We start from the raw sequence: 21,501 nt of genomic DNA, 5'->3' as shown, positions 1-21,501 counted from the left end.
ATGTACTTTTACTTGTCTTCATACAAAAAACGCAGCTATTGAAAAAATTATTCCGTGTTGCAGCTCTCTCACATGTACCAATGACTTTCGAGCATACAAATTGTAAATTAAGGTCTGAAAAACTTAATTCACTTGTACATTTTCCAACAGACATCTCTCAAAACAAAATTGTTTGCGAAATATTATTTTCATAAATAATGATAATATATTGCAAAATGAAGCTAAGGTATATTGGCAACTCACAGGAATGAAATTGGGATGCAAAACAAAATGGATGAAAAAGAGACTACTGAAATAGAATTCTGATTTTGTTATAAACAGCCTCAAATCACCAAGCATAAAATACATTACTGCACAGCTTAAGTGCGAGCAATGAAATACATGAATACGTTCCAGGATAACAGTATTTGATAGAATCAGAGACTCAGTCTCTGCTACTAATACTGGTCAGAGAACAACAGAGAGCAAGTTCAAACCATATTCTTAAATTCTGTTATCACACAATAATTTGGCGCTTCAATGAACTGTTGTAAAATACAAACTTCTCAGGTTTATGATTGTGACATCTTGCAAGTGCACAGAAATCCCCAGTAATATCAGTCTAAAATCAAGGAAATAATTGCCAAAAATGTGATAGATGTATTGGAAAAAAGATATTACAATTTTCTCACCTATTGTTGCCCTTATATTAATCACTGAAAAAAAATCCGACCAAGAGTGGCATTAAGAAGTGGAAAAAGGCCATAATTAAAAAATCAGAGTTGAACTTCCCAAGTGTGGCTTGCTGTATGTACTCATCACTTAAGTTCTTATTTGTTGTATATCTGATCCATATCTGATAGGTTGAACTTACTAAAAGGCAATTCTAAGTCTGGGATGGAGAGGTCCTGCATGCTGGCAGGGCCACATGCTATTATGGATTAGTCAGTACAAGCTCTGCCCACTAAACAGCTGAAAAACTAGTCGGACAGCAGACACAACCACTGCCCAGTTTTATCAACTGTCAAAGTTTCTAGTTTTTAAGAATGGTTCTGTTTGCCCCAATATTCAGGGCTACACAAAAACTATTACTGATCAATTAAATAATTGTATTTTTAACAAGAATAAATAAACTATAAATGACTTAAGCACACAAACATGCATACAAGCATTAAAGCAAAGGTAAGTAATGAAATAAAATGATTTACCTTATCATGACCTACTCTGTTGCAGGTATTGACTTTACATGAATGAGCTGGTGGATCCTGCATCCGGTTTAACTTAGTACTGGGCAAGTGGGGAGATTCTCAGGGTAATTGCTTGTAAATTCAGCAATTTAATGCCCTACCACAGGACTATAGAGTGCAGCTGGGAAACCAGCCAGTAAGTTCAGGACTTCTGCACTCATGCAGGAATCATGTACTTGGTGGCATTTGGAGAACGAATGTCATCAGTTCCATGTGGAACTGCTGGCATTTCCCAGAAAGTAGCAGACCATGTACAGTAAATAGGGCTAGCAAAGACAATATGAAAGGATGCACTGGATCCCCAAGACAAAGTTACAGGAACACATAGTGAAACAGTAACTTTGAAAAAGTAAATTAAATACAAATTTTGATCCAAGTAAAACAGGATTCCCCTGAGAAAACTATTTTACACAGATGAGCCCAAAAATAATGATCCATTATAAGTGAAACAAATTCATTTCATCAGACTTCCAACTCCTTTATAAATGTCCTCATGGATGTTACATATCACAACACAGAAAGAGGCCATTTCCGTGAGTGTTATCTACTATCCTCCACGCAAACAACACTTCAGATAGAATTAATTCAGTGTGAGGTTACACACTCCCCATCAGCCCTTCTTTCCTTTGTTCCCTATCTCGAGGAGAAAGAAATTAAAATCACTGCTTCAAAGGTCTAAGTGTAAAACATACTCCTTTCCGAACACAGGGGAGACAACCAATAGTTGTGAACTAAAATGCTGAAAACCCAGCAGATGGTCAAAGTCCCAGCATTTCTTGTTAAATTGTACATTTCCAGCAATCCAACTATCCTGCTTTTGCATAGGCAAGAATACTTAGTTGGCTTTAACATTCAGAGTTTTTTTTTAAACAAGAGCAGAAATAAAATTGAAAGAACACCCTCTCTCTCTGATCTACACCTTTTGCATATCCTTTTTTTTCCCCCAAATCCTTTCAGTGTCACACATCCCTATCTTTAATCTGCCTTCTGCCCTACAAACCTCTAAAACACTTGACCTCTTCCAATTCTGGCCTCTTAATTCATCTCCAGATTTAATCTATCTTTTCTTGGTGGTTGTATCTTTAGCTGCCATTAGTATCAGTTCAAAACTACCCTACTTAAATGTTTCTGCTTTCCTACTCTTCCTTTATGAAGCTCTTTAAAAGGTTTTGCTGTAACTTAAAAGTTGAGACTCTGGAATCAAATGGATAAGTGGTACTTTATACATCTAATATTGTGAATTTGATTGGCTTGGAGCACTAGTAAATTTTCTAATTGTTACAGAACCAGTTCTGCACTACTCATGGGAAGACCACCTTGCATGCTCCATAAAATCTACCAAGAAGGATTACAACCCCACAGTGACAAGTTTATCCACCAAGTCTCCTCAAAAAGCCAGATTAAGTGGACAGTCACCAACAACAGCATAGCTTCTTAATTTAAGTTTTGGTTTACCAACCCATTCAAGGAGGAATAACGATCACACTCCATGTCATCTTGAAATCAAACTAAAAGTCTTCTTAGAGCTAAGAGCACAGATGATAAATCTGTGGGTATCCCAGTGGTGGCACACACACAGATGGGCTGAAGATAATAGTTTAACTGCATCCTTGGAAGATCTGAACCAAGCTTAAATCTTTCTTTTTCATTTTTTTCTGTCTTTTTACAAATGTGTGCACTATGAACATGAGCCTCTTGTTTGAACTATCAGGAGAGAAGAATAAAAGATTTTTTTTTAAAAAATCGATTTAAAATAAAAAATACAGATTTAACATCAAGGGTAGTTTATACCTGGAAGGAAGGAAGTACTTATCTTTGTTAGAACCATTAGTACAACAATGAATACAAATAATTACAACTTGAGAAAGATGATTTACCCAAATATCTGAAATTGTGTTTAACCAATTTCAAAGTAATTTAGAAGCTATAAAGGGGATAAAATAAGTTCCAAATGGTGAACAATTCTTTTTTACTCTTTCAATGCATTTAATGAGAATTTCATACTTAAGAAGATTTCTACTGAAAATAGAACAAATCTGAACTGTGCAAGAGATCCATGAAACACAAGTTTAACAGAAGATGATCTCACGAAGAGGAAATAAAAATAGAGGACTGATCTCACGAAGAGGAAATAAAAATAGAGGATCTGTTTTGTTTTCCATTTTTCATGCTGAGAGAATAGGTTCAAGACTTGTATTTAAACTGCAATGAGGTATATTAACAATAAAGAATATTTAAATTTTCAGTGAGTTATCATATGTGGTGTTGAGTGATAGTTAAATAATGGATGTAAATCTTTTATCAGGTAAACTTGCAACAAAGAGGCATTATTACCCTGCATTGCACACAACAGTCTGCACCTTTCTATTCAAAACAATTATTTAAATTTCTGATATTTCAACGAATATATCAATGCAACCATATGAAGCACGACACAAAAGACTGTCAAGTAAAAAAAAACGTGAACACAGGTGTGAAGAACTCAGCAGTTATTAGCATTTACTATTATCAAATGCAATTCAATTGTTGCAAAGCTTGCCCTGCAGTAATCACTTCACATCTGTCACTGCAGTAAACTCACATATTTTTATTATTAGTGTGCTCCAACCAAGAAATGGCTAATGTGACCACTGGGAACTGTAACAGTGCACTGCAGTGTAATGCATTGGGCTGGGACCTTTTTCTGAAAAAGATACAATCTAAGGAACAACTATTTTGAACAAAGAAAGTATATGTCGATGTATTTCTCTTGGCTGGCCGTCGTCAAAACAGATATCAATATCAAGGCTGATATAACAATTAAGGGAAATCATAATAGTAACAGATCTTTTTTAGTTCAAATCTGCAATAATACACCAGTGAAGGAGCTTAAATAAATAATAAAAGTTTACTGCTTTTGCTAAGTATTTGTACAGCTAGCATTAACTGTTACATTAATTAGATGGCATAATAGACAAGCAGGCTGAAACAGGGTACATACATTCAAATATTTAATTCAATGTCACATCTTGTTCAGAAAGTGAAATAAAGGGAAAGAAAAGCGGTATTAAGGAATCTCATGCACTTGTACTCTAAATTTACTCCAGAAGTATGTGAATGTTAACTTCTTAGCAAAATAGTGTTACAGAGCAGTTTGTGAAGGAGCAAGGCAAATCAAACAGTAACTTCCTGGATGTTGTAATCACCGTGTGACTGCAGTCGCTTAACCAATTTACTTCTAAGTACTGGCAAATGTCCTCAGCCTCAGTGTTTTTCTTACTACAAAATCCAAGCCAATACTTCGAGTTATATTATATTGATTAATCCAGAGTTCAGATTTTGCAAAAATGCATTCCCAAGGTCACCTAAGTTATAAAAGAATGTATTTAAAATCAAATTTCTCCAGATATTGTGATGCTGATAGCAAATAATGAGTTACATAATCAATGCTCATCATATGCAAAGTTTCTCCGTAAAGTACAGATTGGGCAATGTCAATACAAACTGTTAAATGGAAAACAGTCAACTCAAAGCACAGAACAGTGGCCAGTTTCATTAGTATCCACCACAAAACAGAAGAACAATAGGCAATTATTATTACTTCTACTATTTTATGTCTTTCAATCTAAGTATTGGTCCTGTACCAGGAACTAAGTGGTAGAATTTATTACCTTCAGTTAGTCATATTGCAAATTTGCACACAAGGCAATTCATTGACATGTCAAATGTTAATGGACTATATTTCTTCACTTTTCTTAGTCTTGCATCAAAACTAAAATTACCAACTAATATATTTTTAGAATGTACTTGTTCCTGGTATATGGTCAACACCTGGCAAAAATGCATCTTTATTGCTGATCCCTGCTGTGAGATCGTGGCTATGTTGGTGAAGTCTTAAATTGGAATTTTAACTGCTACAGCTCCTGACCAGCAAAGTTCAGTTTTGAATTAGTGAAGCAAAGCCAATACTTTCAAGCCAGGTTGGTAGGTGAACTGATGGTAAACTGAAGGAGATATATTTCTGAATGTGCATGCTCATACTCTTCCAAGATGCTTATTGGGATTCTGTATTCTAAATTAAGGCTCTTATCATAGAAACGAAAGTCATGGATCAGGTCTTAACCTGCTCCTATAATTTTGCTATTACAGGATTTGCCAGTGCTAGATTATAAACCAGCCATACGGTTCGAAATATTTCTATTGTAAACAATAACAGTGGTGAAGGTTCACATTGAAAATGACAGATATTAAGTCTTTTACTTCAGTATTCTTGTAATTGACCCCTCAGTTGCACAAACAATAACATTCATAACAACACCAGCTCTTGAATATTGTGGAAACAATTGAACAATGTTAGCCAGAAATTCAGCAAACCAGAAATATTCATCAGTAGATTAATCTTATCAAGTTGACCTCTTGACACAAAAGATCAGTTCAACAAAAATTCAAATCCATGACTCATTGAACAGTAAGAATTTAATCCCATTTTGGTCCTTTTGGTCATATGTTCTAACACAGAATAGTACAGCACAGGAACAGGCCCTTCAGTTCATGAAGTCTGTGCTGACCATGATGCCAAATTAAACTAATCCCATCTGCTTGCACATGATCTATATCCTTCCATTCCCTGCATGTTCATGTACCTGGCTAAATGCTTCTTAAACATCAATATCGTATCTGCTCCAACCACACCCACTCCACTTCTTAAAAAAAAGTTCTTTATACTTTCCCCTCACACCTTAAAGCTATGCCCTCTAGGATTTGACGTTTACATCCCGGGAAAAACTCTGACTGTCTACCTTATCTATGCTTCTCATAATATTATCAACTTCAAAACAGGTTACCCTCAGCCTCCTACACTTCAGAGAAAACAGTCCAAGTTTATCCAGCTTCTCCTTATAGTTAATACTCTGTAATCCAGGCAACATCCTGGTGAACCTCTACTGCACCCTCTCCAAAGCCTCCACACCTTTCTTGTAATGTGGCAACTAGAACTGCACACAGTACTACAAATGTGGTCAAACCAAAGTTTTACACAGCTGCAACATGACTTCCCAGCTTTTATCCTCAACACTCCGAACTATGAAGAGAAACATGCTTTACCACCCTATCTGCTTGTGTTGACACTTACAGGCAGCTACTGACTTGCACCACAAGATCCCTCTGTACATCAGTGCTCCTCAAGGTCCTGCCATTTGACCTCCCAAAGTGTAACACACTCACACTTGTCCAGATCAAACTCCATCTGCCATGTCTGTGCCCTTAGTTCCAACTGGTCTATATCCTGTTGAATTCCTTGACAACTTTCCTAACTATCTACAACTCTGCCAATTTTTGTGTTGCCCGCATTTTCAACCAAATTTATACATCACAAACAACAGGGGTCCCAGCACTGATCCTTGAGGTGCACCACTGGTCACAGACCTAAAGTCAGAGTAAAAGCTCTGCACAATACCTTCTATGGCCAAGCCAATTTTGAATTGAATCCATCAAGTCACTGTGGATCCCTTGTGCCTTCATCTTCTGTACCAGCCTACCATGAGAGACCTTGTCAAATGCCATACAAGAGTCCATGTAGACAAATGCACTGCACTATACTCATCATCTTCGTCACCTTCTCAAAAAACTCAATCAAGTATGACCTTCCCCTCAGAAAGCCATGCTAACTGTTCCTAATAAGCCCATGTCTCTCCAAATGAAAATTTCTTTCTCAAATTAAGAAATCACATACAATAAGTGTCAAAAGATATAGGAGCAGAATAAGGCCATTCTGCCCATTGAGTCTGCGCTGCCATTCAACATGGCTGATTTTTTTCCTAACTCCATTCTCTGCCTTCTCCCTGTAACCCTTAACCCCCTTACCAATCAAGAACCTATCAATCTCTGCCTTAAATACAGCCGATGACTCAGCCTCTACAGCCCTCTGTTGCAACGAATTCCACAGATTCACCACTGTCTGGCTGAAGAAATCCCTCCTCACCTCAGTTTTAAAGGGACATCCCTTTATTCTGAGGCTGTGCCATCAGATCCTAGACTCCCCTATTAATGGAAACATCCTCTCCCACGTCCACTCTATCCAGGCCTTTCAATACCCTGTAGGTTTTGATGAGATCCCCCCTCATCCTTCTGAATTCTATTGTACAGTACCAGTGACTTCAAATGCTCCTCACAGCACACAGACTTTCTGTACCAAAGCTCCTCTTTTGGAAATAATGACAGCATCCAACTACAAGCCCAAAATGTACCTTCTTTCTGAGGTCTTTGTGCTCAGCCAACACTCCCAGAATAAAGTTAAGAGACAAAGTAGATTAAATTTCAGCCCAATTACTAAAATAGATTTTTTTTTATATTTTCTGTAATTTACACAAAGATATTCATTTAATAAAGTACACATCAACATTAATAGCCTTGCTGAGTATAATAGCTTTCTATAAATCCAATTTTGCAAGTGGTCATTAATCAATAAATCTACAACTGAGTACTGAATTTAATTAAAACAGATAAAAACAGAAACAATTAAGCGCCATGCATGTCAAACGAAAAAGGAATCAGAGTATAGGTTCTGACTTGTTTTCTACTTTTTGTGTCAAATATTCTCTGATGGACTTAATTTAAATGTATCCATTTAAACATAGTACTAATCCTTTTTCCAGAAACAAAAAAACATTAGATATTTAAAATTGACAGCGAGGAGGATCTACAAATTTCAACACACTCTAGATTTCTGATAAATTCAAACAACCACAAAGGTAATACCCCAATGTAATTAGAACAGATATAACAAATGTTATATCTGTTCTAATTACACTGGGGTATTAACGTGGGTTAACAATCCTTCACAAGGACAGAGTGGTTGATCAGAATTGCAGCTAAAATTAATTATGTTGCAAGATGGTTCTTACATAATTGCTAGCCTTGTGTTGTAAAGTTGCCACCGTTTTCTAGCAAGATTTGAGGCAATAGCTTGAGGAACTTGTAAAGATTCTCTCATACAATTCCCAAACTAAGGATATTTTTACCATTTTTTCCATAAAAGAGGGCCAGTTTCGATGTCTGCAGCCTGAATATGTTGACAATCACATTTTTCAGCTTGATCAAGTTTAGAATGTTATCGCCCCTTGGATTTTCTAGTAGTATCACACCATCTGAAATACAAATCAAGAAAGACATTTTTTAATAAAGAGAACTGCAATGGTAATTCACAATTTTGATTAAATAAACACATGCCATTTTGTATTCAGTCCACTTGTGCATCAGAGGTCACTGGAAATGTTAAAATGACCACTGGTCATTCATGAACATTAACTGAGTGATCATTCAACAGAGTTGGAAACTCAGGAACATTTAATTAATTCAGGTATATAAAATTAGGAGGGGCACAGATAGAGTGAATGGTCACAGTCTTTTTCCCAGGGTAGGGGAGCCTAAAACTGGAGGGTACAGATTTGAAGGTAAGGGGGAAATATTTAGAGGGGTCATGAGGGGCAACTTATTTCCCCCCCCACATAGAGCGTGGTGGGTATGAGCTGCCTGAGAAAGTGTTAGAGGCAGATACAATTATAACATTTAAAAAGCATTTAGTCCGGTACATGGAGAGTAAAATTTAGAAGGATGTGGACCAAATGCAGGCAAATGGGACTAGCTCAGGTCAGCAACTTGGTCGCCATGGACAAACTGGGCAAAGGGCCTGTTTCCGTGCTGTACAACTTTATGACTCTAATCCTTCCTCCTTTAAGTAGGTCATAAAATGGATTCTAATGACTAAGTATTTTACATGAAGAACAAGGTTTTTATCATATGCAGAAACTTATCAATATACAAGTCTCCAAATCAATTTTGAGGAAAGTTCATGTATGGAAATCTCTTGTGTCCCTGATTTTCTGTATACTTAATATGAAGCCCTGGATGAAGTCATGACACTTAAGCTGACACAATTTAGTTGCAGATCAGCAAGGTCAAACTTTCAGGGACCCTTAATGCATTTGTGGGTACTCATGGAACTTAACTGACTACGTGAGCTTCCTACTAATCTTTGTCAAATTACCTTGAATGAAGAAAGAAGAATCTCAGCGCCCACCATTAGGTCTGCTTCTTCATATGCAATTAATAAACAAGATTGGTTGGTTAATATGATAGTGACCTGAAATAACAAGATCTGGCCTGGATCAGAAAGGTGATTATCAAATTTGCTGGTAGGATCGACTTTGTTCCAATCCTTTGAGGTCAACTCAAACTGAAAGGGAGGTACTCTTGGTCTATCCAGGATAGTTACAACTTTTAGATCACTGACAAATGTATTTCAGACTTAGCTAGGCATGCAGGAACTACAAACAAATTAATGGTAAAGCAAAAGTAGAACTTCAGCATAAAACGGGAGCATCAATGTTCTTGATCACAACATTGGTGCATGCAATATCTGTTGACTACCTGGTTTCCTAATAAGGGCTTCCAGATCTTAAAATACTGCAGTTTTATAAAACAGAACTCTTTATCCAAATCCAGTAGCAGACATAATGTTTCTTCAAGACCAATTGATTAATATGGATCATGCTTCCCCACAACGTCCTACCGTTCCCCCTTCCCTGCCCCCCCCCCCCCAAACACTTCAAGGGAGTTTGGCAAAAGGCAACCTACATAACTGATTTTCGGCTCATCAGAAATCCATCACTAGAGCCACCATTCCTACAAACAATTTCCCTTTTTTCACATCAACCAATTAAACCTGTAAATGAGCAAACTGAAGCGCTCTCATTTCTTGTTTAGGAGTTCCAAAGCAGGATAAAGAATGGTTTGAATCTTACACACCATAAGTTTAAACAATGGTATCAACTGTAGAGTACATTAATAGAAATATTAAATATCTCAATGATAGTGCTGTTTGTTCCTACCTTGCTTTTTTCCATCCACAGAAATCTTGACATTGACATATGCACAGGTAAGGCCCAACTGTGGAATACCAACATCTGAGGTTCCTTTCACAAGAGTCAAATCAAGATTCGAGCCCTTCAACTAACAACAGGAGAAGAAAAATGGTTAGAGTTAGAAATGGGTGCCAGACTACTGGCTGCCACTGTACTTGCCTTGGGACAATCAGTTCCACTGAAGTCAATGAAACTAACATTTGGAAGGGATCCCAGTAGGTTGGCAATGCTGTAGCACCCACTTAGTACCAACGAGCAAAAATATCTGCAGAATCCTCATTTCAACTTCCAGCACGACTTTCAGCTTTGAACTTCCTCCCACCCCAATTATTAATAAATTCCATTCAAAAAGACTTTACACTGGCAACCAGGTGAGTTCTAAGTTACAGAAAATACAAATGCTGGAAACTCTCCGCAGATCATAGGATTAGGCAGAAAACCAGGCCGGCATGGACCAGCTGGGCCCGTTTCTGTGCTGTAGTGCTCAATTACTCTATCAGGCAGCATCTGTGCAAGGAGAGAGAGTTACCAATTTAGGTTGCAGCTATCTCATCTAACTTGTTTACCTGATGTTTTGAGAGTTTCCAGCATTTTCTGTTTTGGTTCAAAGTTACAGTCCTTGACAAAATAGCTGTTTTATGAAGAACAAGACCTTCCTTTCAAGTGAATTAGAATAGCCTGGAGGCAGAAGGATCTGACAGGTTTCTTATTTTCTTTCTAATGGGTTCTAATAAATGCAATCTAGAAAAAGGCTTCACTTTTCCCATAGTTCTGTCAGTAGCTAAATGTTGAGTGCAATGGATTCCTGCTCCTGAGTCAATCATAAGTGAGTCTCACTTATACTAAAAGGACCTCCTTTCATTTTCTGAAAACTTGTAAAAGTTAGGCATTGAAATACCTTACTAAAAACTAATAAAACCATAAAAAGTACAAAAAGTTTCAATTAAAAAAAACACACATATTTCTGTTTATTTGAATACTAGGCAAAATTGTTGGTATTCATTAATAAAACTTATCAAGGTAAGCGGCAGGAGAGTTATGCCATGTTGAATTTGGCATGCAGTGCTCATTACGCCAAATGTATGCTGGCACCTTGTTTAGAACAGAGAGCACATACCCAGGAAAGAAAATGCTAATGGAATCAGTGCAAAAAGAGATCATTACAGCACTACAAATAGAGAAAGGTTATTGAGAGTACTACTGTGACAAGAACCTGACATGAACACCTCCCTGTTACGATGTGATGCTGTGCTGGTAATCGGGCATGGATCCTGGCATGGACACAGGTTGCTCTGTGTGGAGTGGCTATCTGAGGCTGTTGTTGGGCAGACCAGAGCAAACAGTGTAGCTGCTCAGCACTGAGATGCAGGGCTTAAGGCTGCATTTGACTGGCACCATGAATGTGGGCCATTTCTGGGGATTGGCAACCCCTTCTCCATGTATTAACAGACTAGATCCTATGGTCTTTTTCATCAGCTCCTGTTGAATATGATAGAAGCTGCTGCCTCCGTCTTTTTGAATGGACTAAGACCACAATGGTAAATCAGCACTGTGTGAGCTGGCATTAAACAGAGTAACATTGTAACAAAATATATCTAAAAGGACTGCGTTCCCAAGATTAACTTATCCAAAACAGAAACAAGAGTTTGAAGGATTTACCTGTGTTTTTTCTTGTATAATCACTTCAGCAGAACTTGGTACTGGGTAGGGCTTCAGAGAGGCTTTTACAGTTCCCAGAATAAAATCAGTGTGATTCTTAACAACATTTTCCAAATACGCTCCTGTTGGTTGGGAACTGTAATAAATAGTGATCTCATCTGATGGCACAAGATGGGCCTGTAAGTGTCAATTTTATAAAACACAACGTCATTTATTGCAATGATTGCTGGATCTTTTTTTTTGTTGAGAGCCTTAAAAAATGATGTAGATTTACTACTAACACGATGCACAATGAGATGACAGTAGGCTGCTAAAGAATTAAAAGTTCTTAATCTCACATTACCACAGCAGGAAGCACACAAAAACTTGGTAAATTAGCAAATGGTGAGCATCATGGGGAAATTGCTTATTTTCTGAATACAAAGTAGTAAATAAATAATCATTAAATATGATGGTGTAGTATACATGATGAAAAAATGGAATGAAATTTACCACTGTCCAAATATCAATTTTTAAAGGGACAGAACAGAATAAATATTACTGTAGAATTGTCTACATATCAAGTAGCAACAAGACTTGTCAATGCATAATTTTATATCAAGAAATACCAAAAATATAATTGGTACATGAGAACTGGATTAGACAAAAGAGTCATGTTCTTGCTTCTGTTGAAAATTCATACCAAATCAATAAAATACAACTTGTGCCACACCAATAATAAATTCATTAAGCAGCTTTAAAAACACTCATTAAACTTCCAGAAGCATTGTGCTTACCATGTTAATTCAACAATTGTGTATTGTGAAGCCACAAGATAAAAACAATCTGATGTCTCAGATAAAACAAAAATCGAGATAGAAAAACAATCTTAAAATTCCTTGTAGTCTATCCCAGTTAGAAAATGATTATTTTCTATTTTGAATAGCCAAAAAGGTGCACATAACTGAACAAAAATTCAATTTCAAAGAAAATCATAGCAAATATCCAGTAATTGTGAACAAGTTTCATTAATTATTACTATGATATGGAATATAAAATATTGACTTTGAAAAGAAATGAACTATTTAATTTACTAAACTCAAAAAAAAGTAGAGCTGCCAAAAATCTGCAATTAGGACATAAGTAATCAGACCAATACAATTTTGGCATTCAGTTTGTTGCACTAAATTTGATTTGAGTAATCCATTTTAATAAAACTGTGGGTTCATCATGACTGAACCACCTGGGGTTTTCATAGAATGCACTGCCTGGCCCAAATTTTGACAAGTTACTTAATCTTCTCCGGCACCAATCATTTTTTGCCCTCCAGAAAAAATGAAAATGAGCTGACAGAAACCGTCCACTGAACACAAGCCAACTCTGGCGAGCTTCTCCAATTTTTACTCTCAACAAAAAGCTGCAAAAAAAAGATTAACTTTAAATAAAGCTGGAAAATTCTTTGAACACTCGAGTGTTTCTCTTAAACTACATATTGATAATGTTAATTTACTAACTTTGTAAGTCAGTTTTATAACTGATCAAAAATCACATCTCAGCATTCACTAATTGAACAGAATTACTGTGGGGAAATATAACTCAACATACTTATTGCAAAGTAAATAGCCAATGCATCTAATTGTCCGCAATGGGTGATTTAAAAAATAATACATTTAGAAGTTGAAATAAATTAATGAATTCTCTTTTTCCACCACATACTGCAGATTTTGGCAAAACATGTACAGACTTAGAAAATGTCACACAATGTCATAAGAAAATATGGCAATACATGCAGGAGGAACCCAGAATGTTTAAGCCTGTTTTGCCATTTAAGCTGATCAGAGCAATTGCTCAATATCAATTCCAATTTCCTGCCCGTGTCCAAAATCCTTCCATTCCCTTGGTGTCAAGAATCCATCAACGATGGCTGAGCAATTGCGGCCTTTGGGACAGAGAATTTCAAATGCTGCGGCGGTGAAAGGGTGGATGCGTTCACAACCTTTCATTTGACGAACAGCAAAACCACCTCTATTTAAATGAATGACACAGGGGAATACAGTCTTTTATATTTATGAATGTTTCTTTTCTGAAGAAATTTAGTTAACCAGTACAATGATGTTCTTGCTATCACCTCCCTATAACATCACTTAAGTATTAAGAACTCAGCTTTAAAGATAAACCGATAGATTATCTAAGTTGGCGACTACCTAAACCAGACAGATAAATTCTGAGATTCTTAATGGTTCGAAGCGATCGGGGTGGCAAATACAACTTAAAATCTGCCTCAGCAGCTCTAGGTTAAATTGAATTTGGGCATAAGAAGGTGGAGCAGCTGAGGAAAAGAAAAAATCAGCTGGAGTTCACTGTCCATCATTCCCTGCTCATATTGAGTTTGCTGCTATGGAAAGGGTTGAGGTCTGCTGTGGTGCACATCTGCACAGCCTGCCATCATTAACTATCTTGACTCATATAGGTGAAAGAGCTGGTTGGATACCTCTGCGTAGAAATGAGTCCCTAGCACTTGCACTGAATATACAAAATGGCAATGCCTATGCCTTCACGTCAACAAAAGCAGAGTACAATGTCTACCTGCTAAAATACTGTACGCCTGATGGAAGTGGAGGGCATACTTCCTCCTCTGGGTATGCACTGAATTGTACTCTAACAGAAATTCAATGCATTTAGGAAAATCTTTAGAAAGCAGAAGAAAGATGGTAATAAAGGAAAATGCTGGAAATGCAGGTTAGACAGCATCTGTAGAAAGAGAAACAGAGTTATCATTTCAGGTTGAAAAACATTCATCAGAGAGCTTCAACCTGAAACGTTAAATACGTTTCTCTTTCCAGCAATGTTGCCTGGCCCACTGAGTGGTTCCAGCATTTTCTGCTTATAGATTTAAAAAAAAGACGACTCTTATAAAAAAGATAGGTAGAACATGCCTTTTTTCGAAGCTTTTGGATACGATTTATCACCTCTCGTGCAACTCCTTCATCCACCATTGATTGGTCAGGTGTGACATCTAAAAGAACCAAAGTCTGAAAAAACACAAGCGCCTTTTGAAAAATGACTCAATATGTAGGCACTCCATGAAATCAAACATGTATAGAATATTAGTTCATGAGTTGAAATCTGAGAAAAAGTTTTCATTTAATGCTTTAGAGTTCTTAATCATAAGGGAAATGTTGCACACATTCCTCAAACAAACTGCAATAGCATTGTTAATGAAAGCTAAGATAGAGCTCACGCATCTTAAGGCTAATCAACAATAACAGAAAGAATTAAGTCCAAATCAAAGTTTGCATTGTCCAGCATTTAAGGGACTAATTCCAAGAGACATTGGCACAGATATTACTGAATGATTTAACTAACATATTAAAGATTCAAATCAATAATACTGTGCAAACGCCCATTACCGGTTGGCTCACTGTTGAAATACAAACAGAAAATGCTGGAAATACTCAGTAGATCAGGCAGCATCTGTGTAAAAAAAGAAATAGTTCATGTTTGATGTCTGAAACTCTTCATCAGAATTGGGAAAGAGAGAAAACGTTAGCTTTCAGTTGCAGAGGTGGAGGAGGGATGGGTATAACAAAAGGAATAGCAACTCATTTGATCTTACCATATCAGAGACATTCCCTTCATTCTACGCATCCTTCCCCACCTTTTCTGCCACTGGAAACTTAGCTTGGTTTTTCTCTTTCCCAGTTCTGATGCAGGGTCTAGAACTTGAAACTTTAACTGTTTCTCTTTCCACAAATGTTGCCAGACCTGTTGAGTGTTTCTGGCATTTTTATTTCAAATTTCCAGCACCTGCAGATTTTTTGTTTTGACTTTCATTAAAAAAAAGTAGTCAGAGCTCCATGGAACAGAAAGAGACAGCACAGGATATAAAACAGGGTTTTTGTACCTGATCACAATTTAGTGGACTGTAATGGAATGGACAGCAGATGGAAGGATCATTTCTGGTGGCAATGCTTTTCAATACTGAATCCAATGACTCCAATTGCAAGGTCAGGGATTTGCAAACTACAGCCAATGGTAATTCTTGGGTTGGCCCACTGGCCTAAGCTACGATATACCTCTGCATAAGACGTCCAAAGATGCACACAATAAAACTACTTCAACTACTAAGTCGCATCATTGTAGACATTGCATTGTATGTTGGTATTGGGAGAGGAGAAGAAATCTGTTCAAAGGAAGATTGTTTGGGAAGGATGAATGGGAGATGTGGCCAGGGAGATTATGTGTCTATAATATATGGCATTTATTAGACCATATTAGGAGTACTGTGTACTGTATTGGTCTCCTTTTTCCAAGGAAGGATGTAAATGGGTTAGAAACATTTCAGTGTAGTTCCTGGAAGGGGCGGCTTATCTTTGAGGAAAGATCGGATTTGTGAGGCTCGTACCTAATCGTGTTTAGAAGAGTGAGAGGTGACTTAATTGAAACTTAGAAGATCCTGAGAAGTTTTGACAAGGTGGATGTAGAACAGATGTTTCCTCTTGAGGAAGAAGTCAAAAATTTAAAAGAGAAAGGAGGTAATTTTTATCCTCTCAGAAGATTGTGAATCCTTGAAACTCTCTTCCTTAAGGGGTAGTGGAAGCAGAGCCTTTAACTATTTTAAGACAGATATATATAAATTCTGGATAAGCAAGGGAGAAAGAGTTAGGTGCTAATGCAGACACGAGGTTACAATCAAATCAGATCAGCTGTGATTTTGCTGGATGGCAGACTAAACTTGAGTGGACAACTCCTGTTACTAATTTGTATGTTTGCAATATCACAAAACCTATGGAGAATCATTTCTGAACCCAAAGAAAGGCGAGGACCTCAGTCATCATTTCAAAGAAGTTGCTTATACTCCATTCTGCTTTACCAAATATATTTACACTGATAAAGAATTGTATTTTTGCAAAATTAGTATAAAGAAGAGGGCATACACTCAATGGAATGGACCTATCTAATTCAGCCAAAAAATTGTTTCGGAACACCTCTGGCTCATAGTACATGAGCACCCATCACAAAAACAAGTTTACCTGGGTAACCAAGGCAAGCTAAACAGTTTCCCATGTCAAAGTTACTAAAACAGTGACAATAATTGTACTGTACATGCAGTTAATACTTGCATTTTCCTTGAAAACAAAACACTTACTTGAACATCAGAATGGGCTTCATACTGAGCACTTGCTCCTGTAGTTGCATCAAATGCATACATGAGACGCAAGTCTTCCTCATGAAGTTCATGTCCTTCCACAATTATGGTGCCTGTTATAAGAACACTGAGTATCACACCAACACATCCACTGATTTGTGTCAAGAAAAAGAGACTTAGTTCTTGTCTTTTGGTACTCCTCCGAATGTAGTCTTGCCCACTCTCTCTATGTAGTGATTTGCACAAGGAAATTATTACCATCACCAGTTTCTTTTCTCTTGTACCACAAACTAATGCTTTGGGAACAACTGACCTCAATGTCAGGTCTTGAAACTATGGCAAGTATCAGTAAAGGAATGGATTAAGCTGGTTTCCCTGTATAAAAATTCTAATTAAACACAACAAATAAAACAAAATTGGCCATATGTATTTATGTAAAAATTTGCATTTATAAGTTTTTCATTGAAGATATGTACACTTAAATGTACATCTTAAGGAACAAAGACAATTGGAGAAAGAGTAGGCCACTCGAGCCCTCAAGCCTGCCCAGCCATTCAATGTGATCATGGCTGATCTGCCTTAGGCCTGATCTCCACTTTTGTGTCAGTTCTCCAATAATCCTCAATTCCCTAATCTCACAAAAATTCATTTACTTCAACTTGAAATAGCCCCAGTGATCAAGCTTCCACAGCTCTCCAGAGCAGGAGAATCCCAGAAATTCACCACCCTCTACGACAAGAGGTTCTTACTCATCTCAGTTTTAAATGACTGCCCCTAATCTTGCAATTATGTTCCCTTGTTCTTGACTAAGGTTTAAACTTAGAAAAAAAACTACAATGTGATTTTTTTTTCTTTTAAAAGATGGGGATGACACAGATATTAGAGCTTGAATCAGAGATGACTTTTCATTATGCAGTAAGGAAGTAGTTTCCAAATACTCACCTGTCTTCTGGAACTCCTCCAACTGTACATTCTGGAGTCCCTTGATAGCCGCTGTAACAGATTTAAATGCTCCCTTCAGGCGCTTTCCTAACACCATGTGATCTGGTTCTGCCCTAAGCCGAATGCCATACTTGTCTTTGTCTGTGGATAATGTCAGCTGACGGACATTTAGTTCCTATTGGGAATTATATAAAAAAAAGTTGTGACTAATTAAAGACATTTTCAGTTATTACAACCATCAAATTGTTGATATATTAGCAAAAGCATTTTTCAAAAATTTTATTCTACTTTGCACATTTTAATTTTCATATTTAGCTTTTCCTGTAACAGGTTTTGATACAAAATATATTTATCAATAAGAACTGTCAATATCAGACTGTTCATTACGAACTCTTCCCAGCCCTTTGAGAAAGTTTACACTTGCTTTCACTATGTTATGTGGCCACTTATTGATGAAGGGACTCAAAATGAAGTTAGGTTCCTTACAAGGTCAGTAATTCATTCCCCATCCATCAATCCAGATACACTTAAAAAAAAATCTTAGTTCAATATATAACTACTAATTCAGAAACAGGTGACACAATGGGGATATCAGTGAGCACACTGTCAAAGAGAATGATTACAGTTGCTATTTTTTTAAATACAAAAGAACAAGAACATTTTTCTTGTTCTTTACCTCCCCTTCAAAAAAAAGCATAGAAAAGAGAAAATAAATCTTTGCAGCCAAGAAAAAAACAAGTCATTCCAAAAGCACAACTAGTATTTTATTTTAAACACTCAAGTAAGATATTCTGGTATTAACATAAATGACTCAAAATAAAATCTACAGGAGTGACTTAAACTGCAGCTTAAAAGACACAATTATAATGCAGAAATGTGCAATTAATTGTTGAAGTTTAATGCAAACTTCTGTTCGGTATGGCTTCAGTGAAGTTTCTGTTGAGGAAAAAAAGGTCATTGTCAGTTTTTAACTGTAGAGAGTCAGGTGAAATTTATAGCTTGTTTAGCTCTGGAATTAGGCTGAACACATTTGATTAACAAATGACCAATCTTTGAAGCAGCTTTCTTATTTCCATTGCTCCTTAACAAAAAATAGTCATTAGCTGATGATACAAAGATGTGAAAAAACAAGTTGCGAGAACAAAAATATTTACAGAACAGAGAGAGGTCAAGTGAGAGAACAAATTAATGGCAGATGGAAATAATGTGGGGAAATGACTTGATACGTTTTGGAAAGCTGAAGATTATTAAAATAGTGTAAGACTAATGAATATTGATGCTCAAAGAACTGTGGGTCCCATGTGTGAGACAATAAATTAGCATGGTGCAAATAATTAGTACAGCATTAAAAAAAGGAAAGAATACAACATTTGGAAAGTCTCGCTATGATTGTACAAGATTTTGGTGAGACCACACCTGGAGTACTCTGAAGTTTTTATCTACTCATTCAAGGAAGGATAAACTTTCTTTGGTGGCAGTGCAGAGATGCTTCCTTTGTTTGATTTCTGGCATGAAATATCTTCTGTTATCATCAAACCAGGTATCAACACTGGTTCAAAGGAGACAGAACAGCATACTGGGAGTAGTACCAGGCACCTCAAAAATTAGGGCGCCAACCTCGTGAAGCTAAGCCATCCCATGACAACAATTAGGTCAGAGGTCTGTAGTTCTGCCACAACTTGTCATAAATGATGGTAAACAATTAAAGAGAAGAAGCATCCTGCATTTGGTACTCAAAATGTGCTTTCCTTTGCACTAAGTGAGGACTGGGTGACCCCTTGGATAACAACTCCAATCAGTTTGCAAGGGCGACCCTTAACTTCCAATTGCCAGTCACTTGGATTCTCCATTTTTCCCTGACCTCTGTGTCTTTGGAGTGCACAACATTCCAACGTATCCCCATGCAATCTCAAGACACAGCATGTCATCTTCTGACTAGGCAAATTATAGCCCTCAGGATTCAACAATGAGTTCAACAATTTCAAATAAACAGCCTTTTCAGTTGGTATAAGTTCTGATGATGCAATCAACCTTTAACATTAACTGTTTTTCTCTCTCTGCAGATGCTGCCTGACCTATGGAATATTTCCAGAATTCTTTTACTTTAGATGCTGATGTCTAGAGCGCTGGTTCCTGCAACTAGAATCCAGGACGAGGGAGTTGAAGTTATACTCCAGCTTCATAAAATGCATTAGATGACAACTGTATACAAAGAGCAATTTTCCGTACCACACCTCAGGCAAAGTGAAACAATCTGGGAGGGAACACAACATAAAATTACCAAACTAACTTTCTAACTCAAAGCATTAAATTATGAAAGTGATTTCAAAATGCATTCCCTGGAATTTAGAAGGAATAATTTGGGTAAAATATTCAAGCAAGAATTGTAGCATGGATAGAGAAATATCTTGCACTATTTGGGATGACTTGAACCTTGGGACAGATTTTCAACATTAGACCCAGATATTTCAGGAGCAAAATTAAGAAATACTTCAAAATGAAATAGATAGTGTAAATTTGAACACTTCTACAAATGCCAAATGATGCCATCTATTGTTAATTTTAATTCTGAGAACAATTTTTGATAATCAAAATTACTGGAAGATCTGGAGTGAAGGTGGGTAAACAGAGTTAGGTCAAACATCAGCTTTGATCTCATTAAATTCCAGACCATGGTTTAAGGGTTGAATAGACTAATCTTGTTTATTTGTTCCAGGATGGAAAGGATAAAGCTTTCACAAATCAGGTTAACTGAATTTTTAATAAAGTGTTAAAGGGATTATTACTGAACAACATATTTCTTTTAAAAAAAATTCAGCAAGCTGCCTAATGTACCACAATGAACCCTTGATAATTTTAATTCTATATTTAATTCTAGAATGCTTAAAATCATGATTAAGAACTCAAGTATATTTTGATTGATTAAACTAAATTATGATAACTCTGGTTTTAAATCAAACTGCCAGGCTTCCAGAAAATAACATACCAGTAACAACAGCTTGTCGCATTTTTGTTTCTTGTTCATTAACTAACATTATAAATGCTAGAATATACCCAGGAACAAAAGCCCTGCTGTTCAAAAACACCCTGTATTTTCACTGAATAAATCATTCCCTCGTACAACTGGCTAAATGCTTAATTAAATTTTAGAAGGGTTACATTTAAACATGCTCATCAATACAAAAACTTTAACCTGAGTTACAATTTTTACCCAAACATTAAACAAGATCTGGACCCAGAGGTTTCAAATTTCTTTAATGGAATAGAGAGAGTATTATGGGTTTATATACATATATTTTTAAGACCATAGATAAATTGAACAATGATATTGCATTCTTTTAATAGGAAAAGATGAAAAGCATTTTATTTGTAGAGATGATTTCTCAAAAAGTTTAAGTATTTTTCTCCTTTAGTTAGCTTGGGGTGAGCGGATGTGTTTGGATTAACATCGTATTGTGAATTTCCTTACACCCCTATATTTTAACAATATAGTCATCTGTTTTACTAATGCATTAGCTTGAAATGTGCCACAATCTCCTTTATCACCTTCTAATATTTGTTTGTGACTGGCCTATCCTCATAGAATTCTTCTGTTCAAACTATGTCCTGAGACAAAAGTTAGGATTAAAATAGCGACAATAATTTA

At 36.6% G+C, this 21,501-nt stretch overlaps 1 protein-coding gene across 1 annotated transcript in view; it reads right to left on the bottom strand.

Annotated features, from left to right (window-relative positions):
- Positions 1-21,501, bottom strand: part of iars1 (isoleucyl-tRNA synthetase 1) — a 117,765-nt gene that overhangs the window by 13,314 nt on the left and 82,950 nt on the right. Inside the window, exons 26-31 of the mRNA XM_052017912.1 lie at positions 17,856-18,030; positions 16,914-17,026; positions 14,701-14,796; positions 11,786-11,962; positions 10,094-10,214; positions 8,225-8,350 (exon numbers count right to left, since the gene is read on the bottom strand). Of these exons, the coding sequence (XP_051873872.1) occupies positions 8,225-8,350; positions 10,094-10,214; positions 11,786-11,962; positions 14,701-14,796; positions 16,914-17,026; positions 17,856-18,030 (808 nt within the window). The remainder of the gene's footprint in view (positions 1-8,224; positions 8,351-10,093; positions 10,215-11,785; positions 11,963-14,700; positions 14,797-16,913; positions 17,027-17,855; positions 18,031-21,501) is intronic.

The sequence above is a fragment of the Pristis pectinata genome, chromosome 6 (genome assembly GCF_009764475.1).
Source record: "Pristis pectinata isolate sPriPec2 chromosome 6, sPriPec2.1.pri, whole genome shotgun sequence".
Classification (NCBI taxonomy): Eukaryota; Metazoa; Chordata; class Chondrichthyes; order Rhinopristiformes; family Pristidae; genus Pristis; species Pristis pectinata.
Note: the sequence above shows the minus strand (reverse complement) of the source record. Positions and strands in the feature narration are given on the sequence as shown.